Source organism: Aptenodytes patagonicus, chromosome Z (genome assembly GCF_965638725.1).
Source record: "Aptenodytes patagonicus chromosome Z, bAptPat1.pri.cur, whole genome shotgun sequence".
NCBI lineage: Eukaryota > Metazoa > Chordata > Aves > Sphenisciformes > Spheniscidae > Aptenodytes > Aptenodytes patagonicus.
Genome location: NC_134982.1, coordinates 31,034,875 through 31,053,255, shown reverse-complemented (window position 1 = coordinate 31,053,255; position 18,381 = coordinate 31,034,875). Strand labels below are relative to the sequence as shown.

At 36.9% G+C, this 18,381-nt stretch overlaps 1 protein-coding gene across 6 annotated transcripts in view; it reads right to left on the bottom strand.

Moving 5' to 3' along the window:
- SMARCA2 (SWI/SNF related BAF chromatin remodeling complex subunit ATPase 2) overlaps positions 1 to 18,381 on the bottom strand; it is a 119,513-nt gene that overhangs the window by 52,081 nt on the left and 49,051 nt on the right. For all 6 annotated transcript variants that reach the window (XM_076363408.1, XM_076363411.1, XM_076363407.1 and 3 more), the window contains 12 exons: positions 18,187 to 18,317; positions 17,893 to 17,953; positions 16,220 to 16,320; positions 15,768 to 15,915; positions 11,606 to 11,769; positions 9,789 to 9,855; positions 9,117 to 9,227; positions 7,386 to 7,628; positions 6,977 to 7,090; positions 4,739 to 4,846; positions 2,210 to 2,296; positions 1,242 to 1,288 (listed from right to left, as the gene is read on the bottom strand). In XM_076363408.1, the coding sequence (XP_076219523.1) occupies positions 1,242 to 1,288; positions 2,210 to 2,296; positions 4,739 to 4,846; positions 6,977 to 7,090; positions 7,386 to 7,628; positions 9,117 to 9,227; positions 9,789 to 9,855; positions 11,606 to 11,769; positions 15,768 to 15,915; positions 16,220 to 16,320; positions 17,893 to 17,953; positions 18,187 to 18,317 (1,382 nt within the window). The remainder of the gene's footprint in view (positions 1 to 1,241; positions 1,289 to 2,209; positions 2,297 to 4,738; positions 4,847 to 6,976; positions 7,091 to 7,385; positions 7,629 to 9,116; positions 9,228 to 9,788; positions 9,856 to 11,605; positions 11,770 to 15,767; positions 15,916 to 16,219; positions 16,321 to 17,892; positions 17,954 to 18,186; positions 18,318 to 18,381) is intronic.

Genomic DNA, 18,381 nt, shown 5'->3' with positions numbered 1-18,381 from the left:
CAGAGAGATTAATTTACTTAAGACATTAATAGCCCTTTTCTCACTTTAAAATTGTTTGTGTTGATTAAAATAAAAAAATAAACACCACACAGAATACCTTCCTTTGTGAAACTCAATTCTGTTTCATTATTTATCAAAATAAACATTACTTCTCAGCTAGATAACCATTTTATCAGTTAAGACATTCACCTGCTAGTTTTGCTTTCAACTGGCATTTACTGCAGCTCTAAGTTGTATTCATCAGGCACATGTTAGAAACAATTCCCTTGCCACTCAACTACTATGCACACGAAAGTGAAATATTCCAAATTGAACTAATATACAGAGATAATGGGAGGAGTTTGACAGAGGATATACTCTTTAGTCATATAACCATAGCAGTCCTGAACAATGTTTAGTGGCTTTGATTAGCTGCTCTTCTGTCTTCTATGCTATGAACTGCAAAACAGACTCTTAGCACTGAAATTCAAGTCGTAACTGAGACAGTGAATAAAAGTAAACAGCATGTCTAAATCAGCCTCACAGTGATATGCTTTACAAAAACAAATTTCACGTAACTTTTTTCTAACCTTGAGTCTGTACTCTCAAAGTACAATTTATCATTAGCAACAGTATACTTAATTCCACAAGATACATGGCCTTGTGATATGCATACATATGTAATCAGCAGAAGACTAAACTGTTTTGGAGACAAGTAGTCTGGTATACTAGTTAAGGAAAAAAAAAAAGAAATGTCATTAACACCTGAACAGGAAGGGGGTCAGGTGGAAGATACACACCTTTCCTTTAGAAAGCATCCATTTCTAGACAGTTGCACAAAAAGTGCCAAGAACAAAATTTAGATCTATTTCATTTCAAATAATGGAAGAAATGCTACTTTAATTTGGAATAAAGATGGTAAATAGGGAAAAGCAGCAGGCAAAGTAACAAGAAAGAAAAGAAAATCCCAACTGGTATCTCTGAAGAGTCATTCCAATGAATTTCAGGTGGTATCTAAGCTATTTCATAATAAGGGGAAAGGAAGTTTACAATCTTCTCTGCCTGTCCTCCTGAAAGAGATGGAGGGTCATAAAAAGCTCATTTAGCACTTCTAGTACTGTTATATTTTGCTTTAGATATGTGCCCTGTGCCTCCTCTGCCTTTCTATAAGCTGCTCAAGTTTGTTAGCATGTACCTTCTAGAAAAAAAATGTCATACGTTAGTTTCAATACATTATGAACAGGAGAAAAACTGAGAGTTACCCGTTGATGACACCATTTGAGTAGCCTAAATGTTCAGCGAAGGACTCCTGCATAGTTATAAGCAATAAACAGATTATTACAAACTACACAGTAACCCAAAATTATGCATTCTTATATCAATTAAATTAAATATATGCGTGTTGGGGTTTGAGTTCCGTTATGTTCATACTCTTGGAATCCACCTTGTAGCAACAGTGCTCTGCTTAATGTTTTCCTGTACTACTATTATTTGAAATTCATGGTTTGCAGAAGTAACTTCTGTCAGCATACATTTTACCAGATTACAAATACAGTAGAACCTAATTAATTTATACTAATTACTGGAAGATCCATTTCCAAATTACTCTAATTAATTAGCATACAAGAAAACAAAGACTGAAAACTACAATGATAATACATCACAGTAGGTACTTAATTATTCATTCATAAATGTAGCTACATTCCAGATATTTATGACACCTTCTATCTTTCCAGATATGTATTTATGTACTTTGGGTCCTAATGAGAGATGCTATATAGGTAGTACATTTTTGCTGAAAAAACAAGGTGGATAGAATAGGATGATTTTGGTTGATACTGTAAAAGATTAGCAGCCTGCTAGTTATAAAGATCCTACACCTGGCATTTTGAACTAGTGTCTCTACATCATAAATTAGGTCTAAGTAGAGACTAAGTTGCTCTGGAACATCTTAAATTCAAAAAAACCTTCATTTTTTTAAAGACACTGTCTCCACAAAATAAATGCTTTAAAACTAGACTTCAGATTACCAATAAAAAGCTGGCGGTTGGTCCATTTGTTTCTAAAAATAAGGGACTGTAATGATCGTGTTTTTCAAATGTGTACTTTTCAGCACAAATGATGTGGACAGAGATGTCCTCTCCGACACACATAAGCTTCAATAGCAGTTTTCTATTATATTAGCCGCCTGAATAAAAACAACTCTCAAAATCAAGCCTGTCAGTCTTACCTCAATGTGTTGAAACATGTATGGGTGATTGCATATCTTTCTCAATTGCATGATAGTGTTCATAAGAGTTTTTGCCCCACCTTTTCCCTATGGATACAAAAAATGCAAATCAAATGATTAATCTAATTTCTTATCTTATTAATGAAGCTTTTGAAACATATTTTTAAATGCAGGCATAAAAATACTTCTACCCCAAACCTGAACACCGCATCACTAATAGAAAACAAAACAAAACAAAGCAACAAAAAACCAGAAGCTACTGCGCTGTTGTCTTGCTGTATAAATTCATCTAGCGTAAGGATGCTCTCTAACAAAAAAGGAAGACCTGGAAGTAATCCATGAAGTGCATTATGTATCTACCTGCAATATTCGCAGTGGAAAGCAGAGCATCTACTGTCCTGCATACTGCTTATTTGTACCATTTATTATGAAACCATACAAATTCCATCTGGTCTGAACCTTCTAACAGGAAACAATTCTAGCCGGATGCTTTTCAATTCTACAGTATCTCCTCTTATCTGTTAACTGAATATATGGGTTTCTCTTTCCAGGCCAAGTAAAACACAGGGCCACAGGCAGCTAAAAAGCTAGAGATAACCAAATCTCCTGAGTCATCTTAATACTTAACAAAGTATATTCTCAAAACCTACTCTACAGTGAATCTTTTTTAGAACCAAGACAGACTTCAGGCAATAGTCAGTTGTGCTAGACTAAACCATATGGTTAAAAACTAATTGCAACTGGTGGATACAAGTGTGAGAACATTGTATCATATTAACATTGTGAAACACTTGTTGCTTTCAGATGCCACTTTGCTTTGTTGTGATGTTATGAAAATGTAATCAGACTGGCCGCAATATTCCAAGCTTACTGTATGACTAATTCAGATTTATTTTAAAAATCTCAGCCAAAACAATTTAGCAATTTCCAATAGTAAAACTAGGAAAAAGTACACTATTTGATCGTATTATATATTAGTAATATTCTACTCTTTCCAGGAAAGTACAGTGAAATCATAACTTCCATCTAGAGCAGACATTTTACGTTTGAAGGGGGTACTCCACACATCTAAAACTTGTTTTTGTTCTTTTCAAAATCCTCTCAAATTTGCTCCAAAATGCAGTTCATATTTGTTCTAAGAGTAATTTCCTAGAGCTTTCCAGCGTAATTAATTCTCTCTAGTCTGAGCTGGTTTCAGGCCAGAGCTGCAGAAAGACAGGATTTTTTCCTAACACAGTAGTAGTTTGATCACTGAAGCCAAGCGTTCTCAACAACCACCTCCCTCTGCTGGCAACAGGTAGCATGGATAACACAGCTTGATGAAGCAGATAAAGAAAAAAATTAATTAAGAGAGAGTGGCAAGAAAGGAAAAATTATTGACCCTTGGGGAGAGGGGAAGGAGAGGGAGGTGTTCAGAAGACAGCAAAGGCAATTTGAACTGGTTAAGCAAAAAGCTGGGTGGAGAAGCAAGTAGGGGAAAATTGACAGAAGATTCTGAGCTGGTGAAAGAAAGGAAAAAGACCAGAAAGGGAAAGAAGTAGAAGACTGTGATACAAAATTAAATTTGTAGGACAAAAGTAAAGACATCAAACTACAAAATTACATTAAAAATACAACAGAGGAACAAAAATTAATGTTTACAAAGTGCTCAAACTATGAAGATGAGTATCAATATCCAACAATAAGAACCAGCCTTGTCTGGAGTTTGAATAAGCACCAGCAAAGAAAACAATTTGACTGCACAAAATAAGGAGGGTAAAATAAGATATTGAATAAAAAAAGTCACCCATTGTACCAATGCAACCTGCAAAAGGATGGTGGAAAGACAGTATGTGATTGCACTACATTAGTAATATACATATAACAGGGTGCAAACACAAACTGTTACACACCAGCTGTTCTGCAGTGCCTATTCAAGGTATTTCACATTTATTATAATGTGAAAAGTGCATACACAAATAAGCTGATTAATGGCAACTTGTTTCCTCTATATTAACTGGATCAAGTCACATGATGGCATAATCAACATTCACTAATACATAGTCTAAATCTGACTATATGACTTTGAATCCTATTGTTCTCTTGAAGAACTTTGTCATTATCATCATGTCTTGTAAGTATGAATGCAAGCATATAGCCCTAGCTGGCTGCAACAAGACTTACACTTAACTATGAGCTCTGAAAGACAAGATGAATAACGTCCTGTAGCCAGCACTGCCACAATCACAATTATTCAGGTACATTATTGGATTAAACTCAGGCAAGGGAAATGCTGGTTTTTTTCAAACATTGCCTGTTTGCAGAAAGGCACTGTAACTACAGTGAATACAAGTTGTATCTTTTCCTTGTGAATAGAGAGCATGAGCCGCAGTCTTGTAAAACAAAAGCATGTCTGATAGAGATTTCTTTTCCCATGACAGATACCTGCAATAAGAGTCTACATACTAATTTTATAAAACAGAAATCATATTGTTAACATGTTTAATCATAATACATCGTTTCCTACATGTTTTAGTCTTTCTTTTGTACCTTCTTGTCTTTTTCAGAACCATCTGTGAGAAGGATTCCCTTGGCTTGCATGTGACGGTACAGGATCTTCTGAAGAGCTGACATATCACATTTGATCACATATTCCACCTAGTGTAAAAAAAAAAAAACAACCATAAACACACTGACATAATAATGTTAGTAGAATCTAACTGCAAGTTCTTGTCATCCTTAAACACAAACCAAAACACTACTAACCTTTTATCCATACCCTAACACCACGTATGATTTCAGTGAGCAGCAATCCAACTGCAAGCACAGCAATGAGTACCTCAAAAGATTATCTGAGTCACAACTACTATGAGACAGCTGGATCCTAAGAATGTAACTGCAAAATTGCCAAACATATTTTTTTCTCCTTCTGTTATTCTAACAATTTAAAAAATATAATTAAAAATTCATTTTGTTTTATGTTTAACATGGAATTTTAAAAAAATATTATGTTTAATAACCTGTGGACTTTATTATGTCTGTAAAGCATTATAAAAACATTAAGCAAAGCATCATAAAAATATCACCATTGTATACCTAGCAAATAAGCATCCCTCACAGTGTCTAATTAGCATTATACTTACCTAGGTTGGCATAGAAATATGCCGTTTTCTCAACATCAACTAAAACCACAGGGAATTAATCAAGTACTGTATGATCCCCACATTCAGTTTGACTTCTTGTTCAGCTTTTTAAAACTGTATTTTTTAAAGCAGTTTTTGACTGCACGCTATCTTTAAATCCAGTAATACAAAGACTTCATACCCCAATTTAACCCATTTTTTTCTATTACCCAATTTCCAGATTACCATCACTATGTTTTTAATAAGTTATGTAAAATAAAAACAGTCACATAATAAAGCCACACTAGTGGCTAGAATGCTTTCCAGTGGTGACTAAAAGAAAAAGCGTAAGCTTCCTAATGTTTAATAAATAAATGGAATAAAAATTATCAGGTTATTTTCTTCTCAGAAGGACAGAAGGATGAACTCATTAAAAGAAGTGACTAGTTCTTCAGTGGCTTCTTTACCAAGATTTGTAAGATCAAATGAAACCGATTAACAGGCTTCAGTCAACAAGTTCAGTCCTCATGGCTGGACTAATTGTTTTTTTCATAAACAAGATAGTAGAAACAAAAAGAAACATGGTCCTCTGAGTACCAGTGTGAATGCAACTTCTAAATCCTCGTCCTCCAATGCCTATTAATGGATTTATCAAATACAGTGGCTCTAACTGCCAGAAATTTGAATAGAAATAAAGGTTTCAGTAATATTAAATGTAAGTATGTTTCATTCTCAAATAAATGCTTCTGAGGATACTGAGAATCTGACATTTGAAGGAACAGAGAGTCACAACAGTAATAGTGTTCACAACATTGTAAAGATGAGAAAGAAATCTTAAAAAAGCCTCTCCTTTGAGTACTGTCACGAAGCATCTGTACAGGGCTCTTTGTCCGTTCAGTCTGTGTTAGTCAGCTCATAACACAACTTAGAAAAATTTCATTTTGGTATGGTTTTAACCCAGTTGACCTTAGCACCAAATTTCCCCTAGCACACCTTCAAAGTCACTTTTTTATTCAGTTGCTGTGGTTATTCTGGGAAGGGTGAATGGGAAAAGTGATGCAATCCTGCATCACTCCTCCTCACAGGAGGAGGACAGGGTGGGGCAAGATGAGTTGCCCAGAGACAAAAACAATGAACTTTCAAATCAGAAGAGAATTTTATGTTCTGAATTAAAAAGCCACTAGTTAAAAAAAAACTTGTGCAATTTCAACAAGACACTTCACACACCTCCTCAAATATTAACACAGGACCAAATTCTGCCTGCTTTATAAAGTCCAGTAGTCCTTTAGGAATTTCAGTGAACTAGCTAAGAGAGCAAAGGTTCTACCCAGTGCAGGGAGGATGGGACAGGACAGAATCTAATCGTCACTGTATGGCTGACTCACTTACAACTTGAAACCAGTTATTATGGAAATAAGTTGCATATCTTATATAGATGACTACAAACAGAATTAAAGCTGTAAGACTGGTGAGGAATCCTGAGAATGCAGAAACTTCAGGTATTCAGGCTTCCTCAGTGACCAATTTTCTTTGCAGAGTTATAAACAAACCACAACAATAACAGATGCTAAAGAAGTCCTCTTCGTAAAATAAATCTGAAAAAGGAACATTACATAATGCTTAAAAAAAGTATTAAACCCCTTTCACAACTCCTTTCATTGCAAACCTTTTCTGGCAGTTGAGACTCAACCTCTTTCTTCAATCTTCTCAGCAAGAAGGGTCGGAGCACTTTATGGAGACGACGGATGATCAGAATAGTTTCTTCCTCATTTAAGTCCACCTACAGAAGTTTATAGAAGTCACTACAAGGCAACTCAGTATATTAGGTAATGTCTTCTCTCACATGAAAGCTTAAGTATGTGCAATAATTACTTCCATGTTACAACCAAACTGACCCTGAGTCAAAAAAGACACTGATATTAAAATTTTCTGGCATTATAAAAAAGGTGGCTTTTGGTTACATTAATTCCCTAAGTACCAGGGAGAGTTCAAATATTAATCCTTCTGTATAAGCTCCTTTCTGTTTTCACCAAAGTGGTTTGTTTCTGATGTTTTAAAAAAAACTGCCACAGTACCCTTTCTCCAGTCATGGCAAATGGAGCGTTGAACCACTGTTCAAAGGTGCTACAGCTCTTGAAAATGGTTGGGAGGAGGAAATTGAGAAGAGCCCACAGTTCAGGCAATTTGTTCTGCAATGGAGTCCCAGTCAGGAGTATTCGCCTAGGGGCCACATAGTGAGTATTCAAGACCTGAGTCAGCTTGCAGTGATGGTTCTTCATTCGATGGCCTTCATCTACTATCATGTATTTCCATCGAATCTGCGAGAAAAAGAAGAAAAGTTGGCAAAGTTAGAGCAGGTCAGACTTAGTCAAATTCCTCCCAACAGGTGTAGAACAAAAATATTTCAAGCCTGAGACATCAGTCATTCTCATTTATGAGAAAAGCCAAATCAAGCATTATCCAAGTACCAGTGCCCTTGCAAGCAGCAAAAATAGAAACAAACGCTAGGTACGCTGAATCTGATGCTGAATTCTGATTTGAACTGCAACAGCAAACAGCGGATTCCTCCCATTTCTGGGAAAGAGATTAGGGTGACCGCCTCTTCAAGGCCAGAATACGGTTCACAGGGGAAGAAAGAGACCACATAAACTCCAAATAAATCTCTCTGCAACAAGAACCTTGACAGGAGACAAAAGCATTTTCAGACAAAATAACTATGCTCACAAACAACAGCAACCCTGAACTTTGTCTTGTTCCAGCTAATCCTATGTTTTTACTCAAGAACAAAGCAGCATGATTACGATCATCTCATCTCAGTTACTGCATCTTCAAATAAAGTTTCTATCTCTTAATGTGAAAGCTTAAATGCAGTCACAGAAGATGTTGAAAGAAAGTTGCTCTAGCTCTCTGTTACCACCTCTCACAACTAGGAAGGCCTCGGTTTGTACTTTCTTAGGTGCTAACTAATTCCATTTCCCAGGACAGGTTGAATGGCATAGTGCTGTCCCTCCTGTCTTTTAGCAAGGGTGGGCAAAAACTAAATGGGAAGGAAAACTCTGCACTCCCAAACTGTTCTCAGGTATTCAGAATTATGCTAAGAAAATGCACTGCCTTTGTATCAGAGAGGAAAAATTAATGATCTAAATATGCAGTACGTAATAGAATGAAATAAAATGAAAATGAACAACAAAGGGACAGTAGGACCATATGGTTTATCCGTATGGCAAAATACCTCCTTAGTCTGCTTTGTGTGTACATGAAGTAGTCTTACTGTACAGTAGCTTTCAAATTAGTTCATTACATTTAAGGCACACCTGTTGACAGTTACTGAGCCTTTAAGAACTGGGCCATGTGTAGTAAGGAGTCTGGATACCAAATTCATGATACAGGTGACTATTTAGTCATTTGGGGAAAAGTGACCACATAACTGGAAAGGCTCTAATAAGAGTGAGCTTCAGGTCAGAAACAATGGAAAACATTAAAGTCAGGACTGCCGATTAGGTTAAATGCCGTTAAGCAGAGGGGAGAAAAGTCATGTTTTTCCAAGGCAGATATACAGTACTGACAGAATTGCACAAAGTCTCCTGGCCACATTCAGGAAAATCCTGGTGTTTACAGGGAGAAGAGCTGTGACTGAGAAGTCCAATCATAAACAGAAGAATAGAGAAGTAAATGAAAGGTTTAACTTTTACTGAAGGACAGAACAACAACTCAGGACTTCCCTATAAAACAAAAATGTGTTTCGTGCTATGCACCATTTGAAGGTCTTGAAGGCCTTGCTGTTAAGAGATGACAGTCATTACTACCTTAGCAAGGATATGTTTGTCCTTTATTATGTACTCATAAGTAGTTAAAAGAACATTAAATTTTCCACTTCGAAGCTGAGGAACAAGTGAGCGGCGCATTGCAGGTGTACCCTAAAAGAGAGAGAGAAGTGAGTAGTTACTCTTTCTTCTGATGAAGAGAATACATCATTTTTATGAATTAGCAGACACAGAGCAACCACATGAACTTGTAATCCTACAGTACTGCAAACAATATATCAATGCATTCCAGACTTCTTCAGAGTGCTTTCCCTAAATGGCTGCTAGACTGTAAAGCTCTGTTTGTGGGGCACTGGAAACATGTAGCTACTGGTCTAGTCTCCTTACAAATTGCTTGGCCGTACCACTACTAGAGTAGCCAAACAGCGAAGTATTCAGCTATGTATAAAATATGAAGTAGTTATCATTTGTATTACTCTCATCAGAAGCCTTGCAATGTGATAATTTACAATTTTATTCTGTATTTCACTATATGAAAGTAGTTACAGTTTATTACAGTCGTCTTCTTAGTATGATTAACTCACACTGCTGAGTACCTGATATATATGGCAAAACTTCAAGATCAAACAGTTTAGACATGCATGCAGAGGCAGAGAAGAAACTGCTCTATTCTCACACCATCAACTCTATAATCATACAAAAAGCAAATCAAACCTTGTAAGATATCTTCACAACAGAAGGAGCCCATTTGTCAAATTCATATGTCCAATTGGATAAAGTCCTATCATAGAGATTATAAAGAAAAAGTAAGATATTTCATCATTTGCAGGTCAAACTTTATAAATGTTTCCAAGTGGTTGCCAACTTTTCAACACACTTCACGTAATCAACCCCCATAATTAACAGTATATTTAAAATAATGCACTTTATATACCATAATGATATACAAGCATCTCTGAGAGGGGAGTAAACAGAAAAAAGTGTGAAACCCACTTTCAGCTCATATTCAGGGGCCTCTCTGAAACCAATTCAGAGTAGTATTTTACATGTATCTTTGTATTTTGGAGCATATTAAGGATAACAAATATAACCCTGAACAAAAAATAGAGTTGTAAGTTCTTTTATACTACTTATCATCCAAAAACTGACGTTACAACTTTCCAAATACAGCCTTATGAAGTTGTTAATAGAATTCATCTGTGTTCTACTTGAGTAGAACTACTCATAGTGCCACCCAGTGCCACTATGCAGGTCCGTTTTTGCACTGTTTCTGCTGTTTGTTTGCTGTCATGATACAGCAGCAAAAAATAACCTTGAGGTTTTTTGGTTGCTTGCCTTTTTTTTTTTCTTCTTACTGGACCTGTGATGGCAGCAGTACTAGCTGTTAAGAAAAGGCAGGGAAAGGTGGCTTTTAAAATGTATACGAGAAAGAAATTTCAGGTCCTTTTAGAAACACAAGAAAAATCATTACAGAGTACTTAAAAGAAATCTGATTTTTTTACTACGTCCATGTGATATCTGACATAAATAACACTCTCCCTTTAAACTTTGTTTTACTTTACAGATCTTCTCCCAACCATTTCTTTTCACACTAAAGCTCATCATTTGTATTCATACAATTACGCACAGCAGTGGTATTTATATTAGTCAATCCGTTACTACTGCAGCACAGCCAGAAGACAGGATACCTCAAAAGAAATCAAAAGAGATGGCCACAAGTAAAATTCATCCCAATCCTACAACACATTTGCACAATTGCTGGACAAATTATCTAACGGGATAGGGATGCCAGGGAAATTCTGCACATCAATCAAGTCACTCAAACACAAAAATAAGCAAACAACCCCTCAATATCCTACATCAGTTTTATAGGGCCTGACAGTTTTTATTTAAAACACAGCACTTCAAATCACTAAAACCCACACCTCACCTTTGGAGAAAGGAAAATGCAGTAAAAGAAACGTATAAAATAAGCAGCATCTTGGAAAGCTAAGGAAAAGCAAAAGGGGGCAGCACACTAAACAATCATAATCTGGACACCTGACTGAAGTGTGAATATCACTCATCAAGGCTACATCCAGGGCTAGTTATACTGTACTTAAAAGATCATCCAACCTCATTAAAGCATGATTACTTGGTATCAGATGGGGTGCCAGTCGTTTAAAGAATTAAGCAACAGATTTTTAATATCACAGTTAAAGTTGAATGGGGAACGGCAGGCATGTGATATGAAAGAAATACCATCCCCCTCTTCTGGCTTAAGAGTGAATTACAGTAAATTCACTACTCAGTTTGCCGAAAGAGTGAACAGTGAAACTAATGGAATCAAGTGCTTTATCAGCCTTCTGACGACCTTTCCAATGCCAGACAATTACCTGGAAGGAAAGGATCAAAGAAAACACTGAATACATGCTCAGTGTAATCTCACTGTGCACCTCATCTTGTCATTACATGAAAAACAAGTGTGTGTTCCAAATAAACCAATCTGCAATGCTTAGAACGATAATAGCAGAAAGAGATCCTTTACTTACGAAAGGGGAACAATGATGAGATAGGGGCCATTGAGTCTTTTGTGCTCCATCAGGTAAGTGATGAGTGCAATAGTCTGTATTGTCTTTCCTAGTCCCATTTCATCAGCTAAAATCCCATTCAGATTGTTATTATAGAGTGAAACCATCCATTCCAGTCCCTGGAGCTGAAATGAAGAATAATAGTTTCAGTTATTTAAAACCCACACAAATAATTAACACCAGTACTACAGAGCCAAGGTTCTGATGTCCCTGCCTACTTAGACATTGGATTTCCTTTAATAATACTATATGCACAGGGATCCCTGGCTATCTTAACACCTTGCCCCCCAAAAAAAGAACCAAAACAAGATAAATTTCTGGTAACAGCTATATGGAAATCATCACTCCTGTTTAGCAGAGCCCATAATATGAAGTCAGATTTCATACATGGAGGTTTTTTTGTACTGCACACAAAGCAACACAGGCACTCAGATGTAAGGTTGATAAATACTTAACATTACAAGAGTTCGTTCTTCAATTTCAACACTGTCAAATGTTAAACTTTCTGTGTACATTTCATGCATTTGCCTGTGTCAGTTAAAATCTTTCAAAACCAAACCCATCAAGTCTGCACAAAATATGTAAGCCTCACACTTGCCAACTGCATCACTGGTATGCTACAGCTCTCGTAGCACTTGTCCATTTAGTGTCTGCTGTCCATACCTCCACATGTCAGAGCAGGCCTCCTTTGTCCAATTATGCCTTGTGTACAAAATCCCAGAGCTGGAAGGAAGCCAGAGTACTGTAGCCAAGAAATGTCTACATAACAGAGTTTCACACTCCAAGGAGTACTGCTAGAAAGCACTGACTCAGATTATTCCCTTGTCACACAGACTTCCACATGTGTGTGTATCACACATTACTCATGCAAGTGCAAAGTAAGTTTTTGCTTCTAAGATCCAGACTTTTGGTGCGTCTCATGCATGGAGAGAGAAATAAATTAAGAGGCCTGAAAAAGTTCAGAGAGAAAACAGTACATGCTTGAAGTAACCTTCTGTTGTCCATGTGAGAGAATATCCAAAATAATGTTGCCAATTTACTGGCTTTATGTACATGCTGACTGATTTATATTAAAGTATTAAATACTCAGGCCACCAAGAGTTGATCAGAATTTGTTCTGCAACCATATGTCCCACTTACAAAGTAGCTTCAGAATTGAGAATAGGAAAACCGTCTTTTCTATGTCATTGAACTTTCTCCACTGACATATACCGGTATGAAGGAAGAGGCAATCTGACCAAACTTGACAGTAAGAAACATGGAAAAGCAGAAAAAAAGTTGAGAAGGTAAAAGCATGTAAAATCTAGAGGACAGGGAAATACAGGGAGTGAAGGGGAAAGTTGCAGAAGAGTCTCCTTCAGAACATTCTTGCTAGAACCAAAGCCAAGCCTCAACGTTCCTGACGTAAAGCTCCTTAGACAAGTGTGCCTCTTACCTCTGGTGCAATTACTATATAGAACAGACATTATAAAGAACAAATCTACTTATTCCATTGCTAGATATCACATTGAGCAGCTAACGGACCTGCTCTAATTGGTAATCCCTGTGAGTGTCTGTGTAACTCCACAGACTGAATTATTTTGCTTTGTGGCACTGTCATGCCACAGCTGGCAGGCAGCTGAACACCACACAGCCATTCGCTCACTCCCCGCCCGCAGTGGGATGGGGGAGAGAATCAGGGAAAAAGAAAGAAAAAAAAAGTAAGATTCATGAGTTGCGATAAAGACAGTTTAATAGGACAGAAAAGGAAGAGAAAATAAAATATAATAATAATAATAATAGAGAATATACAAAATAAGGGATGCACAATGCAATTGCTCACCACCTGCCGACTCATGCCCAGCCACCTCCCAGGCAGCGGCCCCCCCCCGGCCAGCTTTCCCCCAGTTTATGTACTGAGCATGACATCACATGGTATGGAATGTCCCTTTGGCCACTTTGGGTCAGCTGTCCTGGCTGTGCCCCCTCCCAGCTTCTTGGGCACCTCCAGCCTTCTCAGTCGGTAGAGCATGGGAAGCTGAAAAGTCCTTGACTAGTGTAAGCACTACTTAGCAACAACTAAAACATCGGTGTGTGATCAACATTGTTCTCATCCTAAATCCAAAACACAGCACTGTACCAGCTACTAGGAAGAAAATTAACTCTATCCCAGCCAAAACCAGGACAGGCACACAGGGAAATTGCACTGCAAAACACAGATCTGCATAACTTAAGAATATTTCTATGTTTCCTAAGTAACTACAACTGAGGAAGTAAAGGAATTATCACAATCTTAATTTCCCATCTATGAGCACTTCAAGACAATATGGCCATCAAATTAGTATTGTTATACACTATTCATTTAGTATATCAGGTAAACCTTCCCAGCCAATGAATCAGGATTATGCAGTAAAGAAGGCTGCTGACTGCATCTGTTATCTCCCTGCTTCATTGAGTGCACAAGCTGGACAACATATTGACAATGAGGCAGCAAAAATAGAGTCATAGCTGAAAAAGTGACATATTTCTCTATATGGTTGGATTCTATCTTGTCTTAGTCACAGCGTTCCTCAATGATGCCAGAAAAGTTATTTAACCTATCATGTTCAAAATCAGTCCCTGAATGACACATTCCTCTTTTTGTTGAGGGCTCACAGTGAGACACGTAGAAGTGCTAAGGATTCACAACAGAATTCAAATTCAGATGGAGTTTTGCTGTGAACAAGTAGGATCATGGGATTATTCAGTTTGGAACAGACCTCAGGCAGTGTCTAGGCCAATTCCCCTCCCCAAAGCAGATCCAGCCTCAGGGCCAGGTTGCTCAAGGCTTTATATGGTCAGCGATTGAAAACCTCCTAGGTAAAACCTCTCTGAGCCCCTGCTCCACAGCGGCGCTGTCCTCTTCTGTACACCCAGTCTGAACCCTCTTGTTTCAGCTTTTGTTCATTGTCTTGTTTTCCCACCATGTCCCACAGTGAGGATCCCAATATAAAAATACTAAAATGCTTTGAAAAGAGAAATCAGCTTAACTGTTGAGTTTTAAGTTATTTAAACAAGCTACTGTAATAGATGGCAGTGCTGAGGAGCATAGGAAGCAGGGGTTGTAATCACAATGCTTTGCACACTTAGGAAACAGTCTTCCTCCTAGTTCTCTGCAAGTAGAAACAGATATACATCTTTATGACATCTTGGTGAGTAAGTATTATTCTTTATATTATGTGGCTGTAGAAGTAATATTCTGACTGCAGAACAGATGCAGGTTCTTGGAGTTTCCTAGAAAGTTGTACAATAGCAGAAGTGTTGAAAGCACGTACCAAGGACATTTTTAATCATACATAGAATCATAGAATCATTAAGGTTGGAAAAGACCTCTAAGATCATCGAGTCCAACCATCGACCCAACACCACCATGCCCACTAAACCATGTCCCTAAGTGCCTCATCTACACGGCTTTTAAATATTTCCAGGGATGGGGACTCAACCACTTCCCTGGGCAGCCTGTTCCAATGTTTAACCACTCTTTCAGTAAAGAAATTTTTCCTCACATCCAATCTAAACCTCCCCTGGCGCAACTTGAGGCCATTTCCTCTCGTCCTATTGCTAGTTACTTGGGAGAAGACATGAATCTAGCTTATGTCAGAATACAAAAGTTCCTACTTACTAAATCCACTGAATGTCTGTAAAGAATACAGAGACATCAACCTCCATAGTCAAATATTTTTCTTGTTTCCAAATTTTATCACTGCACTAAAATATTAGGATCTTAATTAAAAAATATAATCCTAAACTTTGAAATATTGGAAGAAGAAAAAATATTGTTAACCCACCACAAATGAAAATAATAAGCAGAACTGAAATTCCAGGTCAATGAGAATGATAACAAAACCAAAATATTATTGGTCTGCAATGAAAAAAGAAGTTACAGGTATATGCAGAAAGTTGGTATTATTATTCAAGCAGTACGTATGGAACATTATCTGTGATAGGTAACCGTCATTGCTTTGTCCATACAATTCCCAAATTCTAACCTACTAGAGATGTTGTATTTCTTAACAAATTTTCAGTTTGCCACTTGAAATACCACATTGAAATGTCGAGCGTAATTCCAAGTTTTAAATATTTTAATGTTTTAATTATTTCTCACCTGATAATGTTTTAGTGTGCCATTAATAAGAAGAGAAGACTGCTTTTCCACCCTTTCTGTGATTGCGTGAGCGACAGTGTAGTAGGACTGAGACCCTCTAGCACTATATTGCATGCTATATTCATCATCCACATCTTGTTTGGCTGTCCTGGAAAGCAGAAAAAGAACTGAAGTGAATTCTCACAAACAAACAGGTTTTTTGACCACAGCTCACATATGTATGTCTAAAGAAACAGTGCAAATCCCCAACTGTGGCAAGTACACCACAGGGTGCAAGCTACTTGTACAAACAGTACACAGTTAATACTAAATGATCATGTTCCTTCTCCTGCAGACATTCATGCCAGAGAAGCTACCACAACTCACTGTAATCTAGAGCAAGCTACTCTTGGGAAATGCCACTGTAAGAAATCACAATTCCTAACAAAAAACAGCACCTAAAGAACACTCACTCAATGATTTGCTTTGCATCTTTCTCAGAAACTTCCTCACTGTTAGGATCCAGGAGTATCTTCTCATCTGCTTCTAACCTGCTTGATTCTTCTTCATCATCCTACAGAATACAAAAAAAGAACAGGGGTGCTGGGAAGTACAACATCTTCCTAAGTCAGACTTTCAACTGGCATTCACATATTGATAGCTTTCATTGGTCAATGCTTTATGATAGAAACCTGAATCACAAAGTTCAACTTACACCTATTCTGCAACAGAACTGCACTGCAGCACAAGAAGAAGATAATTTTTGACATACATTAACCAACAGGAAGTCATGATACTTTGAAATAAAAAGTATTTTCCCCTTTAATGATCTTACTTTTAACAGCCTTATTCTGTCTACCATGTTCATGGGGAAGATTCCAATACCAATATTATCTTCTCGATAATATATACATCATATATGTTTATATCATATTCCATATGTGTGATAATCTAATAAAGCTTAAAAAACTGCCAAGAACTGCTGTTTTAGGCTTCTAGTTTCTTAACTTTTTAAAAACAGACCACACTTTTAGTCTTTTTAAAATAACTTAATTTTTCTTCTGGCTACAGTTGCAATGGATAACCAACAACTTAAAATCTTACTAATGAAGCTGAACAAAACACTGCTCTGAGTTGCGCAAGTGTATCCTCCTACGAATTATTTCCCCAGCTCTAAACAACACTGCTGCTAAAGAGTCTGTGCTAAAAATGTGGGCACCTCTCTTTTAACATTCCTCCTAGAATCTGACAGGTATCAGGCCTTCCCCTCCTATCTTAATACTGAGAGTCTTGTAGAATTATATTAGCAGTAATTAGTCCTACAAAGGCATGTACTTTAACATCATACAGTCCAGTCAGTTTCACTCGTCATTTGGTCTAGTATTGTAAAGACTGCTAGACTTAGGAGATCTAAATTCTACACCTAGTTCTGCTACTAGCATGTTGATTGAACATGGTCCTTCTCTAACCCTCAGTTTTCCTCACCTTCAGAAAGTACCTGTCTGAAAAATGCTATGCAAGTATCAGTATTGATTATTCATAGTATCTAATATTATGACCCTGCAGGGTTGGGATCTTTGCGTGTGTTAATTTTAAGTTTAAGATTCCTTTTAGAATTTTTGTAATAATAGTATTTACATGACTATTAAACTACTGAACAAATAAGCCTACCCTGAACAGTCTGAACCTAAATCCCTGACATAATCCGTAACTTTTTAATAAACATAATATATAAATAATAACTGTGTTATTCAGAATTGCTAATAAAACCTCCAATGCATAAACATTAAAGATGTTAACTTCATTCAGCACAAAGCCACAATACAGCCTTTTCTGACATATATTTTAAAATAGGAACCAGCTTATATTCTCTGGTTCATGATTATTAATAGTCAGAGTAAAATATTTACTTTTCCTAACCCAAATTACCAGTTAGGCATTTACAGCACATATAAAGGGCAACTGCTATGAACTCAAAAGAATTACAAAACCAGCTACTTTTCCTGTTTGTATTATTCTTAAAACACCTACACATCTCCTATTGCTTTCTCTTCCTTCCTTATGAAAAAGAGGAAAATATCACATGGAATAAGTACTTGTTTTTTACTGTATTACTTGTCACAGTATTTCTCCCAAAGACACATACCTCCTCCTCATATTCAGAGCCACTTTCATCTTCACTGTCTGACCTGGGAGCAACCTCATAGCTGTACAAAGACAACAGAAAGATTATGAATTACAGATAACAAGAGGAGGGATTAGGTTCAATATACCTCCTACTCAACTTACACATAACAAATTAAAAGAAGAATAGAATAGAATAGAATAGAATAGAATAGAATAGAATAGAATAGAATAGAATAGAATAAAGAATAACTAAGAGCAGCCCATGAAAAAATCAATGCAAATAGAAAAAGCCGTTTGTATGGTATCTATTTACCCGGGATTCATTTCCAGCCAAGCATCCAGCTGACTCGCTTTTGGTGCTTCTGGTCCAAGAAGAACTTTGCCTGTTTCAGTGTGAGTCACTTTGACTGGAAGGTCACTCATCTGACTGCTCTCATCTATGGGCTAAAAAGTCAAATGAAATTTTATACCATAAGGCAACTGAATTTCACGTTTGTCATACATAATA